The 16,318-nt window shown below is 41.6% G+C and overlaps 2 protein-coding genes across 2 annotated transcripts; both read left to right on the top strand.

The window, feature by feature from the left end:
* The first annotated feature begins 377 nt into the window (after positions 1-377).
* HYKK (hydroxylysine kinase) lies at positions 378-5,480 on the top strand. Its single transcript, XM_039732608.1, has 5 exons — positions 378-589; positions 1,073-1,410; positions 2,138-2,280; positions 4,123-4,306; positions 4,931-5,480. Exons 2-5 carry the CDS (start codon positions 1,080-1,082, stop codon positions 5,392-5,394), a joined length of 1,122 nt encoding a protein of 373 aa, XP_039588542.1. The 5' UTR covers positions 378-589; positions 1,073-1,079; the 3' UTR covers positions 5,395-5,480.
* Positions 5,481-6,071: 591 nt separating this feature from the next.
* On the top strand, positions 6,072-13,983 carry PSMA4 (proteasome 20S subunit alpha 4). Its single transcript, XM_039731820.1, has 7 exons — positions 6,072-6,218; positions 6,951-7,113; positions 8,392-8,469; positions 8,700-8,788; positions 9,629-9,759; positions 9,977-10,100; positions 10,536-13,983. Exons 1-7 carry the CDS (start codon positions 6,137-6,139, stop codon positions 10,688-10,690), a joined length of 822 nt encoding a protein of 273 aa, XP_039587754.1. The 5' UTR covers positions 6,072-6,136; the 3' UTR covers positions 10,691-13,983.
* The last annotated feature ends 2,335 nt before the right edge of the window (positions 13,984-16,318 follow it).

The following is a 16,318-nucleotide window of genomic DNA, read 5'->3' as shown; positions in this document are numbered from 1 at the left end:
TTAGGAGTTTCAGAAGATATTTCTATATTAATCTTAAGGTTTGACATTATTTTCATTAAGGGTCAAATTTTCTAGGACTGGACCTATTGTCCCAGTAAAAACTCTCTGGGACAGTCTAAAGGACATCCCGAGCAAGATGCCTCAGGTTTGTTGTATGTATTTATACGTGGTCTTCAGTCTTAGCGTTTGGCAGAGATTTTCATGTGGTGTGCTGATAAAAGAGTTTAAAGAAAAGAATAAAACGGATGTGTTCCCTCCTGCCCGCTGCGGGCGCAGGGGGTTTTGAGCGCTCTGCCTCTGTGACAGGAAGTCGCAGCTTTCCTCCCCTCTCGTGCCGCTGGCAAGCAGAGCCCAGGGCCCGAGGCTGCGGCGCCGCTGCCCGGGGGCGGGCGCAGCCCCGCGTTCCGCGGAGCACGGCGGGGCAGGCGGGGGCCGGGCCCGGCTGCTGACGGCGGCTTCTGCGGTTCCTCGGCCTCCCCGGGCCGGGCAAAGGTTGGCGCGGCTCCCCGCCAGTCCGAGGGTTGTCCTCGTGTGCGGAGGCTCGGGATTCCTGCAGCTGGGCAGGCGAGAGACGAGCGAGCGTCTGCAGGTTTGTGCTGCCTTTCTTAGCACAGGAATTTGGAAGGCCATTACCAAGCAGAAAGATTTAATCTGCTTTAACGTTATGATTTACTAAAATAATTCTTGCCTTTTGCAAGCACGAATTGAACACCTCTGATCAGGGATCCAGCAACTCTGTTCCTGAGGGAGTCATTCCTACTATCAACAATACCAGCTTAGGCTGCTGCTAGAAACGAGCTAATAAAAGCTTGGTTAATAAGCTCTTCATATCTGCTGTTCTGAACAGATTGAGTGCATCTCTCTAGCAGTGTTTCTTTTGAGGGGCTGCAGCCTAAGTATTTGATAAGCTATGATGTAAGAAACCCGAGCTGGCATAGGGGATTGGTTTTCTTTGCTTGTTTGATAAATGTAGGAAACTCTTCTCCAGTAGCTGAATGCATTTTGTTGCAGTCATTACTGCTTCTGGTGTCAGAATACAGATCAGATCATCCAGCTTTTCTTTTTCTCCTAGAGACACAATGTCTTCTGGAAAAGACTGTCAACCCCAGACCTTGACCAAACCCACATTTGATGAGAGAGAGGCAGCTGAATTGGTTGACAGGGTGTTTGGATTGAAGGTATCTTGGATCAGGTCACTCCCCAGCTATGATGATCAGAACTTCCACGTGCGTGTCTCAGCTGAAGGTGCTGATGAGTTTGTCCTCAAAATCACCAACTCAGAAGACAGCCAGGAGCCTGACCTCATTGAAGCGCAGACCCAGGCCATGATGTTTCTCAGTGCCGAAGGCTTCCCTTCAGCGACTCCTTATCTGACAAAAGATGGTAACATAATGTCTCTGGAGTCGGGAGGTGAGCCACCGTGGGCACCTTTACTGCCCTGCTCTCACCCGTAGCTCGGCAGTAGCTTGCTGTATGGCATACCATGGGCATGCTATAGGGAAACTCTAGGCTTGTGTTTGAATGGTAGGGATATGCACCAGGTGACCTGTATTCCAGCCATAACAGTCCAAAGTTAAAATACCAGAAGCAAAGCAACTCAGAGAGATTAATAATTAACTGGGAAAACACTTAGGAAAACACTTCAGCTTAATGAATTGGAGAAAACATTTATCTGACACGTGTCCATGCACAGGAAAAGTTAAAAATGCCTCATTGACTACATGGTGCTTGAAATTATTTGCCTTAAGAGTGGTGTAAAATACAGTTCTCACCCATGCCTGAAACCAGAATAAATTGCTTTAATAGTGCTTGGGAGAAAAATTGTGTTGGCATTTAGCTTTTACTGTCACTGTAACTTCCAAACAACATTTGGGATTCCTGAGACCTGTTCTGCTGCAAAACTTTATGTGGGTGTGTACGGGCACTGCAGGAACCCTGCCTGGAGCTGAGTTTTTCTCAGCATAGATAGAAAAGTGTGTTAAGGTTTGTACATTACACAACATTCTGGTGAATCAAATCTTTGCATTTTTATGAGATACATCTGACAACTTCTACACTGGGATATGCCTTTTTTGCCTCTTGCATTAACTGTTACTCAGCACACAGCAGAGTGGCTGACTGCATCTCTCCTTGTCAGGTGCTGGAACTGGGAGCAAGAAGTACATGGTCAGACTGCTGACTTACCTGCCAGGTACACCAGTGGCAAAAATCACTACCAATGCCCAGATTCTGTATGAGATTGGGAGGCTCGCTGCCAGCATGGATAAAGTGCTCTCAGAGGTGAGTTCTCATGCTTTAGCCTCACTCTTCTCTCTTAATCCATGTCTCTTCAACATTTGCTCACGTGCTTGGTGCCTGCTTTTGAGACCTGCAAAATGCAAGTTGGTGACTGCAGATGTCAGTGACTGATGGCTCAGGTGCCAGCCTCCAAGGTGGCTAAAGCCTTTCCCCAAGTACATGACAAGTGACATGGTACTGGTGATCCTTCTGCAATGCATTTTTGTACCACGAATAGGGAGATAAGGAGTTCTTTTTACTTATGCAAAGCTCGCCTGTTAGTTTTCAAACCTGGCAAATAAAGGAGAATGAACCCTAGGGTGCTCCAATTAGAAGAACAGAATGCCAAGCTTGTTTTAAAGGATTTTTGTGGAGTGCTCAGCTGGCTGATCTATTATTTTGAATTCCTTTTGACTTGCTGACTTTCTTCTCTTCATTAGCACTGTGACCATTTCACACTGATACTCTCCCTGCAGTGCCAGCCGTGCCAACAGAGATCTGTGACACTTCTCGTTTGCACCACTTCCACTCAGTCTTAATGCAAACTAAGTTCTTTACTCTGTATTTACACAGGATAATAAAGCTGATCAATCAGCCAGTACTAAGTTTGATGCATGAAAGACTTCACATTATTTTATTAACCTTTCATTAACCTTTCCTTCTCATGTTCTGGCTACCAGCTTCACACAGTTATGAAATGTGAATTGTCAGTTTTACTAAGCACATTCTTAAATTACAAGAGCATTTTCAGTTGTGAAAGATCACTTACTGCTTCTTTCTGACACACTGGTCACACTCTTATAATGTGGTTAAAATAAGCTAGCCTCAAAATATGCTGTGACTGATCCTGCTAATAAGAAAGTAGTTAATGAGAAGCAATTCTGATGGAAAAGGCTCTTTATTCCCTTAACACATGGATTATCATCCACCAAGGTGGTTTAGGCTTGATCTTGTTCTCTACTTGTTCATACACCATCTACTTTTGATTTTCATTTAGTGATCTTTAAGAGCCTTAATTACAAACATAGTTTTTGTAGTTTTTTCCTTAAAAGGAGGCCAGCTACTCTTGTGGGAAGTTGTTTCGTTTTTTTTTAATTTGCCCTATGCACTGATCCCGTCTGGCCCAGAGGTTTCCTTAATAAGCATTTGAGGAGTCCAAGATAAGCATGGGGTGTGTAGTGGGAGAGATGCTTTTCCTCTTTGAATGTCACTTTCCAAACCATCCCTTCCATTTGCTAGTGAGAGAAGAGTTAAGGATCTTGTATGTTTGAAGTAGTGAGGGCTGGATGCAAATTTTCATAAGCACAAAGCCATGGTCAGTGTCTCCATAAACTATGGTGCTCAGGATTTTCCACACACCAGCTGCTAAGGCTCGTCCCCTAAAGGTGCCACCTTTAGAAGCACAGAGTGTGCCTGCTCCCAGCAGGCTGGCAGGCTTTGTGTCTCTGGTGCTCCCACAGCTTTCTGCAGCCCTAGCTGTGTAGGCTGAGCTCTGCCAGGGTGGACTCTGGCCTTGGAAGAGGCTCAAAGTTGCTACTCTAACATCACCCTATGGACAGACAACAGCAGTTTTACATTATTGAAGTGACAAATGACTTAAGGTAATCTTTGTACCTAAAACATGGGAAAAACCATTCAGGCTGTATGTAGATATTAAGATGCTTGCTTTAGTCATTCTTCAGGTTGTTCTTTTACATGATCTAAAACAACAGTCCAACTCATGGTGCTTTTCAGTGAGTCTTGTTAGAAACCTGTTGAAATTAATAGGGGTTTTGAATCAAGCCATTTAATCATAAAGTCTGCAATTTTTTTTAATGCCTATATTATTGTGTGCTTTTTCCAAAGAAATTCCAGCATCCATCAGTAAAAAGTCTGCATCGAGGTCAGTTCATTTGGAATCTGGCAAATGTTCCTCTTCTAGATCAGTACATTTATGCCTTGGGCCAGAACAAATCCTGTGCAGTGGTGGAGCAAGTTATTGAGCAGTTCAAAGGCAAAGTAATTCCCAAGCTAAGCAGTTTCCGAGCCTGTGAGTATTTTATTCTCATTGTAATCATGTTGAACTGAGACACAGAAATTTCATACAGGAGTTTGGCTCTGTAGAGAAGGAAAACAAAAAAAACAAAAGAAGTAAATCTCTTTTCCTTAGCCTAGACATGGACATAGCAGAGAGTAAGCCAAGAGGAATGTTCTGTCCAGTCAGGGTCAGTTATTTATTTTTCTGATGAGTTTCCTCCCATTTAAGTTTATGATTTTCGTGCTGTTATACCAGCTTACTAAATATATAGAGTACAGTGCTACCTTTCATAAAGGCCCAAATAAGTACTTAATCCAAATTTTGGAATTCAGATTACATTGATATTGATGATGAGGTGACAGTTCTATAGTTGGAAACTACTGTTGTGCGTTTGTGAACACGCGGTGTGTTGCAGATCACAGCAGCCTGGAGCGCCATCCCGCAGTGTCCTCTGCTGTCAGTCAGCTGGCAGCGCAGTGGAGCTGCACGGGAAGCACCAAAGGTGCCACAGGCACAACTTGGTGCTGCAGGGGACTAGTGTGGTTTCTAGCTGAGTGTTAGTTTGATGTGCATCTTCCTAAAGCTGTTTCAGGTGTTTAAGTTATTAAAGACTGTTTCTTTTTCTTCTGTGTTTAGGTATCAATCATGGAGACCTTAATGACCACAATATTCTAGTAGACTCCAGTTCTGCTTCCCTGGTGAATCCCCAGTACAGAGTGTCTGGCATCCTGGACTTCAGCGACATGAGTTATGGGTATTACGTGTTTGAGGTTGCGATAGCCATCATGTACATGATGATCGAGAGCCCAGACCCTCTGAGTGTAGGGGGGCATGTTCTCGCGGGGTTTGAGAGCATCCTGCCGCTCACTGCTGAGGAGAGAGGTGCCCTTTTTCTCCTGGTGAGCGGGAGGTTTGCACAGTCCCTCGTCATCGCTGCCCACACGGCTCTTCTGTACCCAGAGAACAAAGAGTACCTCACGATCACGGCGAAAACTGGCTGGAAACACTTAATGACAATGTTCGAGGTGGGCCAGGAAGCTGTGGAGAAGAAGTGGTTTGAGACTGCCCAGGTGTACACGCACCACGCATCTGCCCCATAGGTCCGCGGCTGCTGCGGTACTGGGGGTGCCACCGGACTGAATAAAAGCACAAATCAAGCAATAAAGGTGGCGCTGTCTGAGCTGGATGGGTAGTGTCCGCGGGCAGGACGGGACCTGACTCATCTCCCTGGGAGAGAAAACCAGGGCGCAGGGGTGTGGCCATCACCGCCCTCACAGCGGGGGAAGGGTACGTGGCCATTGTGGCAGGAGCCGGGCTCTTTCCGCCCTCACGCCGGGGGCGCTGAGCCCGTTCCCTGCCCTCACGCCGGGTGCGGTGTGCCCGTTCCCTGCCCTCACGCCGGGGGCGCTGTGCCCGTTCCCTGCCCTCACGCCGGGGTGCGCTGTGCCCGTTCCCTGCCCTCACGCCGGGGTGCGCTGTGCCCGTTCCCTGCCCTCACGCCGGGGGGCGCTGTGCCCGTTCCCTGCCCTCACGCCGGGGGGCGCTGTGCCCGTTCCCTGCCCTCACGCCGGGGGGCGCTGTGCCCGTTCCCTGCCCTCGCGCGGTGGGCGGGGCCGTTTCCCGCCCCTTTCGGCGGAGCTCGGGCACGCCCGCGTGACGCTCCGGACCGCGCGCGCCAGCGCCGCCCCCGGCGACAGGAAAGGGCGCAGGCGTGAGTGAGCCGCGGCTGCTGCCGGGGCGCGGCGGGGGCGGGGGCGGCGCGCCCGCTGCAGGGGCCCGGCTGCGGGCACCAGCGGCCAGCCCGGGGTCACCGCATGCCTGGGTCTGTTATATAGGGGCTTTATGGCGTTGGTGATACTTACTGAGCCGTTCCTTTTACAGTCTCGAAGATATGACTCCAGAACTACCATATTTTCTCCGGAAGGTATTTTTTTTACCCGACACTTTCAAGTCAGCTTTGACTGTTCTGTCTTCTCAAAACTATCAAAGCACTTGCACAAAGGGTGGTTGTTAGTAGCATGTTTCTGTCTGAATATGAATTACAGATATCATATTTGCCCACACCCAGTTCTGTAGGGACAGCAAGGGTCCAAAGTGGACACTTTCAAATTCATTCTAATTGAAGCAATAATAAGACTGAGTCCCATTAGCGAGTAGTATCATGTGCCATGTTTTTGAAATAACCATTTATCTCTTGTTTGAGCATGGATAATATCCTGCGGGTGCAGTCATGCCTCTCCTTGTTATTCTTGCACATGCAGAAACAAGTATGTACAAACCACGTTTTCTTACTTCTTAGATGGGAAGAACCCAAGAAATGCAGTATAAAATATTCTATTTATTTATTGAAAATATGTCTTGTGTTATTCTAGTGCAGCACAGAGTTCTTTAATTTTATTTTTTTTAATAGAAAGGTGGTTTGTTTTGGGTTTTTTTTTAATACAAAGGGGTTTTTTCTCCAGTGGCCATGTCCAATATTACCTTATTTTCCTTCTGTGAATCCTTCCTCCTTTTCAGCCCATTAATTTTGGTAAGAGGCTGAAGGAGTAGATGGGACAGTGAGCACTTGTCAGATTCTTGTAGCTTTCAGTCACCCTGTGCAGTTGGTCTTGTTCAGTGTCACCGTTTGACGACAGGCATTGCAATCCCTTGCCAGGCCGCCTGTACCAGGTGGAGTATGCCATGGAGGCCATCGGCCACGCGGGCACGTGCCTGGGAATCCTAGCAAACGATGGAGTTCTGCTGGCAGCGGAGCGCCGCAACATTCACAAACTGCTCGATGAAGTGTTCTTCTCAGAGAAGATATACAAACTTAATGAGTAAGTTGAAATGGTGATTAAATGTCCTGTGGTGTTATTACCAGCAAAGTGCTGATTAGCACATAACCTGGTCTTATTTTATTTGAAGTGTTAATAATCTTTTTGTTTGGTGTTTTAGACAAGTATGACTATTCTGTCATTGTTCACTTTAGTAGTTCCCCTTCTAAAGTAGAAGTATTGCTGGTTTGTTATTTTTTTATCTCCAGGAAAATTTTCTAGGTGAAATAGCCTGTTTGTTGGTACTATGCCATACAAGGTAATAGTATTGTAACAGTTAAGAAAACTGGAAAATCTCAGCTTTACAAAATACCACTGTGGGGCAGAATAAAGAGGGCACACAAAAATTACCATGCTATTTCAGCTCCCTTTCCACATCTGTTTTTCTTTTGTGGCTCAAAAAGTCCGAGGTAACTGAATAAAATGTGCCTTAGGCTTCTTTGCCACAGTTGTAGCAGAGATGAAACATCTGCCTATTATAATTTTCATTCTAGCTCCTGAAAGTTAAATTTGTGATATCAGAGCAAAGAATTTTATGGATTATGATTTTTTGTTGCAAGGGAGGTAGAGCTTCATCCTTGACAAAAGCTGCAAATGATCACAAGTAATTTTCCATCCTGTCTTGCCTCCCATTCCACGCTGATCTTGAAAGCACCTGGAATGGTAGGAAGTACTGGATTTTCAAGGAGGCAGTGTAACAGCACACTGGAGTAGTCACCTAGAACAGCCCTTCCATCTTTTGGAAGATTGCTAATTTCACAGATCTTTTCTGTGTAGCAAAAGGTTTGTAGCATATCAGATTGAGCTAAAGAGATACTAAATTAGGATCCAACAAAACAATCAAGGATTGAAGTGCTTATTTTTCTTAGGACCCTACCAAGACCATGAAGTTTGTTACACAGATGCCATGTGTCAGCCAGCAGCTCCCACTGAAGGCCTGTCACGTCTGTGTGGCTCCTTCAGTGTTGAGATGTGCTGTGTCAGGTGGCCTCCTGAGAGGTGCCTAATAGCTCTTGTAAAACCACTCAGGACTTAATCATCCTGGGCAGAGCCCTCTTCTCAGAACTGTATGTATAACTGACATACTGGCTTTGGCTGTCCACCTCTGCTCTTAGCAAATAGTTACTGATATTTTTGATGCACCGTAAAGGCAGGAGCTGATGAACCCATTTTGTGTGGCAGCTGTGTAGCTTTGATGAGCTGCTTGAACCTCTGTATGAAGATGTGAGTGTTGGTTGGAGATTAACAGGAATTCAGTTAATTTGTATGCTTTTCTTGCAGGGATATGGCATGCAGTGTTGCAGGAATAACTTCAGATGCCAATGTTCTAACAAATGAGCTGAGACTGATTGCCCAGAGGTAGGTCTGCTGACAGCTAGCATGGTTTTACTCACCTGTGCTGTCACATTCAGCTCTCTATGCACTAGATCAGAATGAACATGCATTTAGTAGATCAGAAGTAGGTTGAAGTAGAACAGCTAGATCACAGACACTCTAACTTGGGAACTTGCTTCCTCTTAAATGTTGTGCAGGATATGGTCAGCAAAACAAGTTTTGAAAACTGTTTTTTTTTTCCTCTTTGATATTAGGTATTTGTTACAGTATCAAGAGCCTATTCCTTGTGAACAACTAGTAACAGCACTGTGTGATATCAAGCAGGCTTATACACAGTTTGGAGGTAACGAAGTGTGATGAATCATTGTGTTACTAAATGTCTCAAGAACAATTCTTACATAATATGAAGGATCTAAGTCTGTGGACAGTTCTACTGAATTCTCTTAAAAAGTTATACTTGGGAAAAACAGCCTAATTTAAGAGGGGAATGGGTAGTCATGGTTACTGTTTTTTGTTGCCCATGCTTCTACTTTTTATGGCTTGGGTAATTGATGGCTGAGATGCTGGCTTATTGCATAGAATGCTTTGAGTGCTCTTGCATTTAATGAATGCCATCAAAAGACCAGCAGACAATTGTTTAAGCAACCTTTCAACATTTTGGGCCCATCCAGCATAACAGCACAATGAATCAAAAACAAGGCTGTATGTAGGGGTATCAATATTCTAACACTTGAAAAAAGTGCTGTTTATGTGGCTCAAGCAATATGTTAGAAAATTATATTGTAAATAGTAACTGATGATTGTGTTGTTTTACATCTACGTAGTGGGAGAGAATTACCTTTTAAACTACTTGGCTTTTGACGTTGCTAAGTTAAATGCTTTAACAGCTAAGCTACATACTTGAAATACTAAATTTTGATTTAAAGTTCTGAGATAGTAAATTACAATTTGTGGAGACACAAATGAACTGCTTTTAAGGTTAAATGGAATAAACCTCTGCTGCCTCCCACCCCATGACTTAGAAGGAAATGCTGGCATGCTTATCTCAAAGAACAGAAGTGCAGAACTGTGTTAAATCCTAGTTCACAGGAATAGATTGAAAAACGAAATCAAAGAAAATAATTGTAACTCATGACCAATCTTGTTACTAAATTTAGGTTGCTAATAGCCTTCTTTTCAACAGGAAAACGTCCTTTTGGTGTTTCATTGCTCTATATTGGCTGGGATAAGCATTATGGATTTCAGCTGTACCAAAGTGATCCTAGTGGAAATTATGGAGGGTGGAAAGCCACATGCATTGGGAATAATAGTGCTGTAAGTTCTGGGTTTTTTCTTCTCACAAAGACAAGTTAAAAAGTGTCAATTGTACTGTATGAATTAAGCTGAGTGATTATTAGTGTGGGAGAGATTTACAGGCAATTGTAGGAATGCTGCTGTTAACTCATGTGTTGGTATCATCTGGCAAAACCCCACACCCCGGCTGTGCGGTTGATTGCCTGAAGACACACTTTAAATTCTGTGAAATTTACAGGCAGCAGTGTCAATGCTGAAGCAAGACTACAAAGAAGGGGAAATGACTTTAAAGACTGCCCTGGCATTGGCCATTAAGGTTCTAAACAAGACCATGGATGTCAGCAAGCTCTCTGCTGAGAAAGGTGAGCATTCTCTGCAACGGACAGCACCCTCTGCTTAAACAGAGGGAGCAGTGAGTGCACATACTCCAGATGTGGCTCACTGGAGCGTTAGTTGTCACAAAAAAAATGTTTTCAGAAGATGCAGCAGTTCTCAGCCTTAGCCTAAGAGGCACTCAGATAGCTTAGTGCAGGCTGGTGGGCCCTGTTTGCCAGCTCCAGAGGCGAGGCTGCAGCTGGGGGATTGCAATGCCTGCGTGTCTGGGGGCAGAGCCCTGGGAGGAGCTGCCCTGCTGCTGTGCTCTGCTGCAGGAGGGAGCTGTGGGTGGCTGCCTCCAGCCAGGCTGCGTGGCACAGGGAGCTCTGGAGCCCTCTGCCCCACTGTCACTTGTCATCTCAAACCTTGCCCTGCTGATGATTGCTGTGCCTAAACGCTGCTGTCTGTTCCATGTGTTTCAGTTGAAATTGCAACACTGACAAGAGAGAACGGAAAGACAGTAATAAGGGTTCTGAAGCAAAAGGAGGTGGAACAATTGATAAAACAACATGAGGAGGAGGAAGCAAAAGCTGAACGTGAAAAGAAGGAGAAAGAACAAAAAGAGAAGGATAAATAGAATATGAAATCAAGTGTTCTCTAGATAATAAAGGACCTGCTTCAGCAAAAGATAATCTGGATTTTTGTGCTGTAGAAGCCTACAGCTATGCCATGGAGGACCTAGAAGTACTTTTGATGAACCAGGTCCTTAGTCATCATTTAGATAATTAGTTTACCGCTCCTTACATTGACCAATAATTGCTTTAATTCTTGAACACTCTTTCTTTCATGTTCTATTTTTTATTATGGAATAAAATTTAAGAAGAATAGTGATGGGTGTCTTTATTTCCTCAATAATGCCTGGATATGCACAATCTTGAGGAATTTAATTGCTTTAAACCATTAAAACAAGGTATATGCTAGTTGGTAAAGAACAAATATGGTGTTAGAATTGTTAGAATTTTGTGTGTATGTGTGGGTTTTCCTTTAAAGGTAGTGAAAAGAGCTCCTAAGTTTGAAAAGTCATTTCACAAATACAGAATTAAAGTGTGCTGGCATGCCAAGTTTTAGTTTTGGCCTATTTTGTTCTATAGCAGGCTCTGTCAAACTGATGGTCTTGCAAGCAGTAGTGTTTTAAAAATGCCCTGTAGCAAATGTGTTCAGTTTATCATAGCCTTCACAAGTGCATGTGTTTTCTAAGGAATTAATCATACAACACTAGTTATATTCACACAAACTAGAAAGACATTTTACAAAGGCCATGTGAAAATGCTTTATCTTGTCCAAGTAAAATAGATAAGTAAAATAGTGCATGATTTTTAGGCCATGTTGATTTCTTCACATTTTATCCTGAAAGGAAATTAAGATGTTTTATGTTTAGTTGAGTGTTGCAGATACTTCCCCAGTGAATTTGATTCCCTTCTCTGATACACCAGTCAAAAAAACTAACCAGTTAACCACCAATTAATTGTGCATTAATTAGGAATCAGTCATTTTTGTCCAGCTTTCCCCTATACTGAATGCAAAAAAAAGTATGATTATCAGATTAGGAAAAAACTCATCTACTTCTGAAAACAAAAAGTGATCTGGAATGAACAAAAAAAAAGTTACTGAAAATTACTGTGCACCCATTCAGATATCAAAAGCCAAGTGAAAAACCTGAGTGGTTAAAAGTGAGGCCTTGCTAAATTTCAAACCATAACAGCAGTGATCGAGTTCATTTGTGCCCACCCTGGATTGTATTGCTCTTGTAGGTTGGTTTGGTTTTCTTACCCCAAAGGATATTTGATGGATACAGGATTTAATATGACCATTTAAAGAAAGTGAGTGAATCCATACACTGTTTTGTTGGTTTAATCCATCTCAGACATTTTTTACTAAAATGTACTTTGTCAACATGGCCAGAAATGACCCTTCCTTCCAACTGAACCCATTTTTGAGCTCACTGCTGTAAGAGTCACTGTGGAGAGCAGAGGGAAGGAATCTGCCTCAAGATGTCTGTGCTGCAGCTTGTGTAGTTCTCCTGCACTTACTCTGGCAGCCTCTGTACAGAGAAGGGGGAGGCTGGGGGTTCTCTGCAGGACCTGCTTGGTCATTCTCTTAAGCCTTGGTGCAGCCCAACTGCTTCAGTCTTTAGCACTGACCTTAGATAGCACTTTGTTAATATGCCAATTTTATAGCTAATAAAAGTTCTTATTTAGGCCTTGTGCAACAGTAGGTCTTCCAAATAACAACATAGGAATGGTATTTCATGTAACAAGTCCTGAATAGTTGCAGACAACATGCAATGGGTAATATTTCATCTCCATTACAAAGGATTGTATAAATACCTCAGGCTCCGTTTCATGTAAAAATTCAGTGCTGAATCTTTCTATTTTTTGATACCATGAATGCAACATCTCAGCATCTTTTGCAGATTTCTGGATCGCTGATGATGGTTACACAAGTACTTGGAATATGCTCTAAAAGCAGCAATGCCAAAATGGAGTTTTTTCTCACTTCTCAAAGATTCCTTGCAACAATACTTGATAGATTCCAGCAATGCTTTCTGTCTTCTGGGAAACTTAGTGCATCTGAGACTGTTCATCAATGTATATAGTTCATAAAAGGCAGTTTGTTTAGTGTAATAGTATAAGTATTATATCTTAGAATATAGACTTAGTAAAATATTTTTCTTAGAAGCATTTTTTTCTAAAAAAATGGGGATAACTCATATATGCATATTTTGGTTTAAAAAATTACCAATACCATTTTCTTGCCAAACATGGCATCATTTGCTGGTAAAGGAGAACTTTTTAGATACTGTAATAATAAAAATTTGGAATGACTTTAATAAATATATTGAAGCCTTGTAATAAGTTTTAAAAGATCTATTTATTTAAAGGTTTTGTTTGTACAAAGTGGAAGAAGTATTGTCTAATACTTTGTGAGTATAATCTTTGAACAGTAATTACCAATTTAATTTGAAAAACCATCATCTCTCCTGAGTGCCATCAATAGCTGATTGTGAGCTGAGCCCCAGTACTGCCTTGGAATAGGCAAGTAACTCTAGCTGGCAGTCATGTCCAAGATGTACAGCCAAGTTCTCCTAACCGAAATTTAATTTGGGATTCATTTCTGCATTTGAGCCTAGGGCAGTAAGCAGATGCTGGAGATCTTTCATTATTAGAATCTTCCTGAGCCATCTGGACACTAATGCAAGTTTCTTTCCTGTTCTTCCTAGAAATAAGAGCAGTGTTCGACTGCATTGGCCTACTGTATTGATTCTGGCTTTGTGTGTTAAAAAAAGAAAAAAAAAATCACCACCAACTGTGCCTTTTCTGGGAGTGGTTTGGGGATAAGTCGTAAGAACAGAAAAATTATTCTGGCGATACATTTGAGGTATCTTTGCTAATCAAAATGATCTTCCTGTTCTTTGTATGTTTTTTTGGGTGTACGTAGTGTTTCTGTAGAGTTTACAGTGTAATACATAAGTATTTAAAATATTTAGCTATTGCTGTGGATTTAATGTTATTTTAAAACAAGATCTTCATGTGGTGCTGTGGAAGGTGACAGATTTTTCAAATTAGGTTAAAGTATTTACTTAAAATTGTTTGCATAATATGATGTTTATAAACTTAAAAAACTGGTTAGCTTATATCTCACTAGAGTGCATGATAGAACTTGTTAGGGCAAATATGCAAATATTCACAAATAGATTGTCCTAAGAAATTGTAATGTGGTTTGTTATTCTAAGTAGTTTAAGAGAGAATGAAACTACTGCTTCTCCAATAATTACCTGTGCTGTCTCTTGCATCTGTCAGTGTTTAAGAATAGTTAGCTTGTTTTCTAGGTGACTGTATTCTGTTCAAATAAAGTCAAATTAACTTCCAAGACTGCTTCTTATATGATCTCCTTTAGGTATGCTTCCCTCTTCATCCCAATACTTTACTTGTCAGTTACAAAGGCACCCAAATTAAGAGACAACAAAAAACTCCTGATGTTAAATTTGACAGCTACTTCTGGTTTCTTATGTATTTCCAAGGTAATTATTTATTCTTTCTCTTCATAACCTTAAAATTAGGAAGAAATACTTCTCCAATGTGTTGTGAAAATGAATATAATATTATAATGATTGAAAGGTCTTCAATGGTTTCAGAGGCCTCAGGACTGTGATACATGGCTAACACAGCTCAGTATACAAGACATGTAAGTCCAAGAAGGTGGTGCACTCAAATACTTCATACATGAAATTGTTTTGTTTTAGACTGGTGGAGGTCCTAAGACTTACTTAAATGTCTTTAATTTTCTTTAAAGAGTGCTTTCTGCTACGTTTTTCTGCAGTAAAAATGATCCTAATTTTCAAGTTTTAATTGCAGTCATTTCTACTACAATATGAAAACCCACTGAAATTACTGGATTTAAGAGTACCCTTCACTGGCTTTAATCTGGAGAAAATTCAGCTTCACAAAGTTTTTAGAACATTTCTCATTTTACAAATAGAACTGAGCAGCTGGCTATTTTTATCCAGGTTTAATTTGGCATTTGGCTTTCCAGTTAAACTACTCTTCAGTGCACAGTAAAAGCTGCCATCAGCCAATTTATTGCAGATTCTCAGAATGTACTTCAGCAGGGACCTTCAGATGTCACCTCCTGCTGACAAGGGTCCTTTGAAAGACAGCATTACTTCTAATTGTTTAGGCTTTTGCTTAATGGTAAATGGTAAACTTAACATGCTGCTGATACCATTAACATTCTGCTCCAAGTTCAAAGCAGCAGGAAAAAACATCTACTTATTTATAACTACTGTTTTCTAAAACAGTAATAATACAACATAATTAACGTGTGCCAGATGATGCTACATAAAATATTTAGCAAAATGTTAGGCATGTAACCCAGACAGTTTAATCCTTTTATATCCTACAGCAGCTGTTTTGCCCAGTTAGGACCCAGCTGCACACAAATCTACAGTTATGTAATGAAACCAGTTTCCCATGTCCTGCACGTTCTAGTGGCAGCTATGTTCAACATTGGTAGCGACACATTATGGCTCTAAAATGCATCTGCTGCAGTGCACAGAAATACAGATTTTACCTGGTAATCTCACGTTAGGAAGACCAGGTACAGTGCAGTAGTGAACTAGCTTCCATCAAAAACTGCAGAGTTGCAATTAGAGTACAAATATTGCCCAGTAATTCTTGAAGCGCTCAGAAAATATCAGAAGTAGAGTGTCACCAAAAAAACAAACAAACAAACAAAACAAAAAAAAAGTGGAGGTTTGTGCCCTGTTTTGGGCTAAAATATATTTCTCATTTAGTATAAAATCTTGAGCTGACAACTGCATATACATCGAGCATTTCAAATAAGAGGATGCTGCATCTTTTACCCAAATATTTTGATTGTAGAAGATATGCCATGTACAAATGGATTCTTAATATATAAAATGACCATATTCACTGCAGAGCATTCAAATCAATACAGCCTGTCACTAGAAGTGTGCTGGAAGAAACTCCTGTGTAAGCAGCCTTTTTTGTGTGCTTGTACAGCCTGCATTATGTCTTGCACAGACACGAACAACCCAAATAGGGCTGCAGGAAAAGCTAATACAGAAAAACAGGAGTCTAAAAATTAAGAAAGGGATTGAAATGCTCCATTATTCTGTTTTGGTCATTGAAAAGATTCACTGTTTACACAGAGATGCAGTTTTTCTGTAAAATAAACAACTGGTATAAAAGAATTTTGACAATTGACAGCATGCTTAATGAAATTGCTGTTTGGGTAGTGCTCATTTTAGAAAGGTATAAAGTTGCTAAAATTATTTCAGTTATTAAGACTATTTTCCTGAGGAATGCGGTATCTAGCACTTTTCATGTAGAAGCTGATTAACACGGTAAAGTCATTTAGCCCTTCTTTCCAAGTCTCCATGAAATATTAAACACTTAGATGTAAAAAATGTGTTATTGCCAGCTGCTTCTATTTTTTTGGCAATGTGTACACTATACATTGTATTAGGATGATTTAGGAAAAATCACTGATTAAACTTCACAGTGTGTATGTTGGAAATTGTCTTTTGTAACAGATTTTATTTATGTGATACTTATATCTGTAAGAAATATTTATCTGATAGAAAAATTGGTGTTTTGTACGGAGTATTTATTATATATGTTGTATATCTATAATATACCTGAAGATGTGGAAATATCCTAAGTCTTTTTAGCTTGCATTAGTT

This window comes from Passer montanus, unplaced genomic scaffold (assembly GCF_014805655.1).
Source record: "Passer montanus isolate IOZ18808 unplaced genomic scaffold, ASM1480565v1 scaffold111, whole genome shotgun sequence".
In the NCBI taxonomy this organism is placed as follows: domain Eukaryota; kingdom Metazoa; phylum Chordata; class Aves; order Passeriformes; family Passeridae; genus Passer; species Passer montanus.
This window is presented reverse-complemented; position numbering and strand designations above follow the sequence as displayed.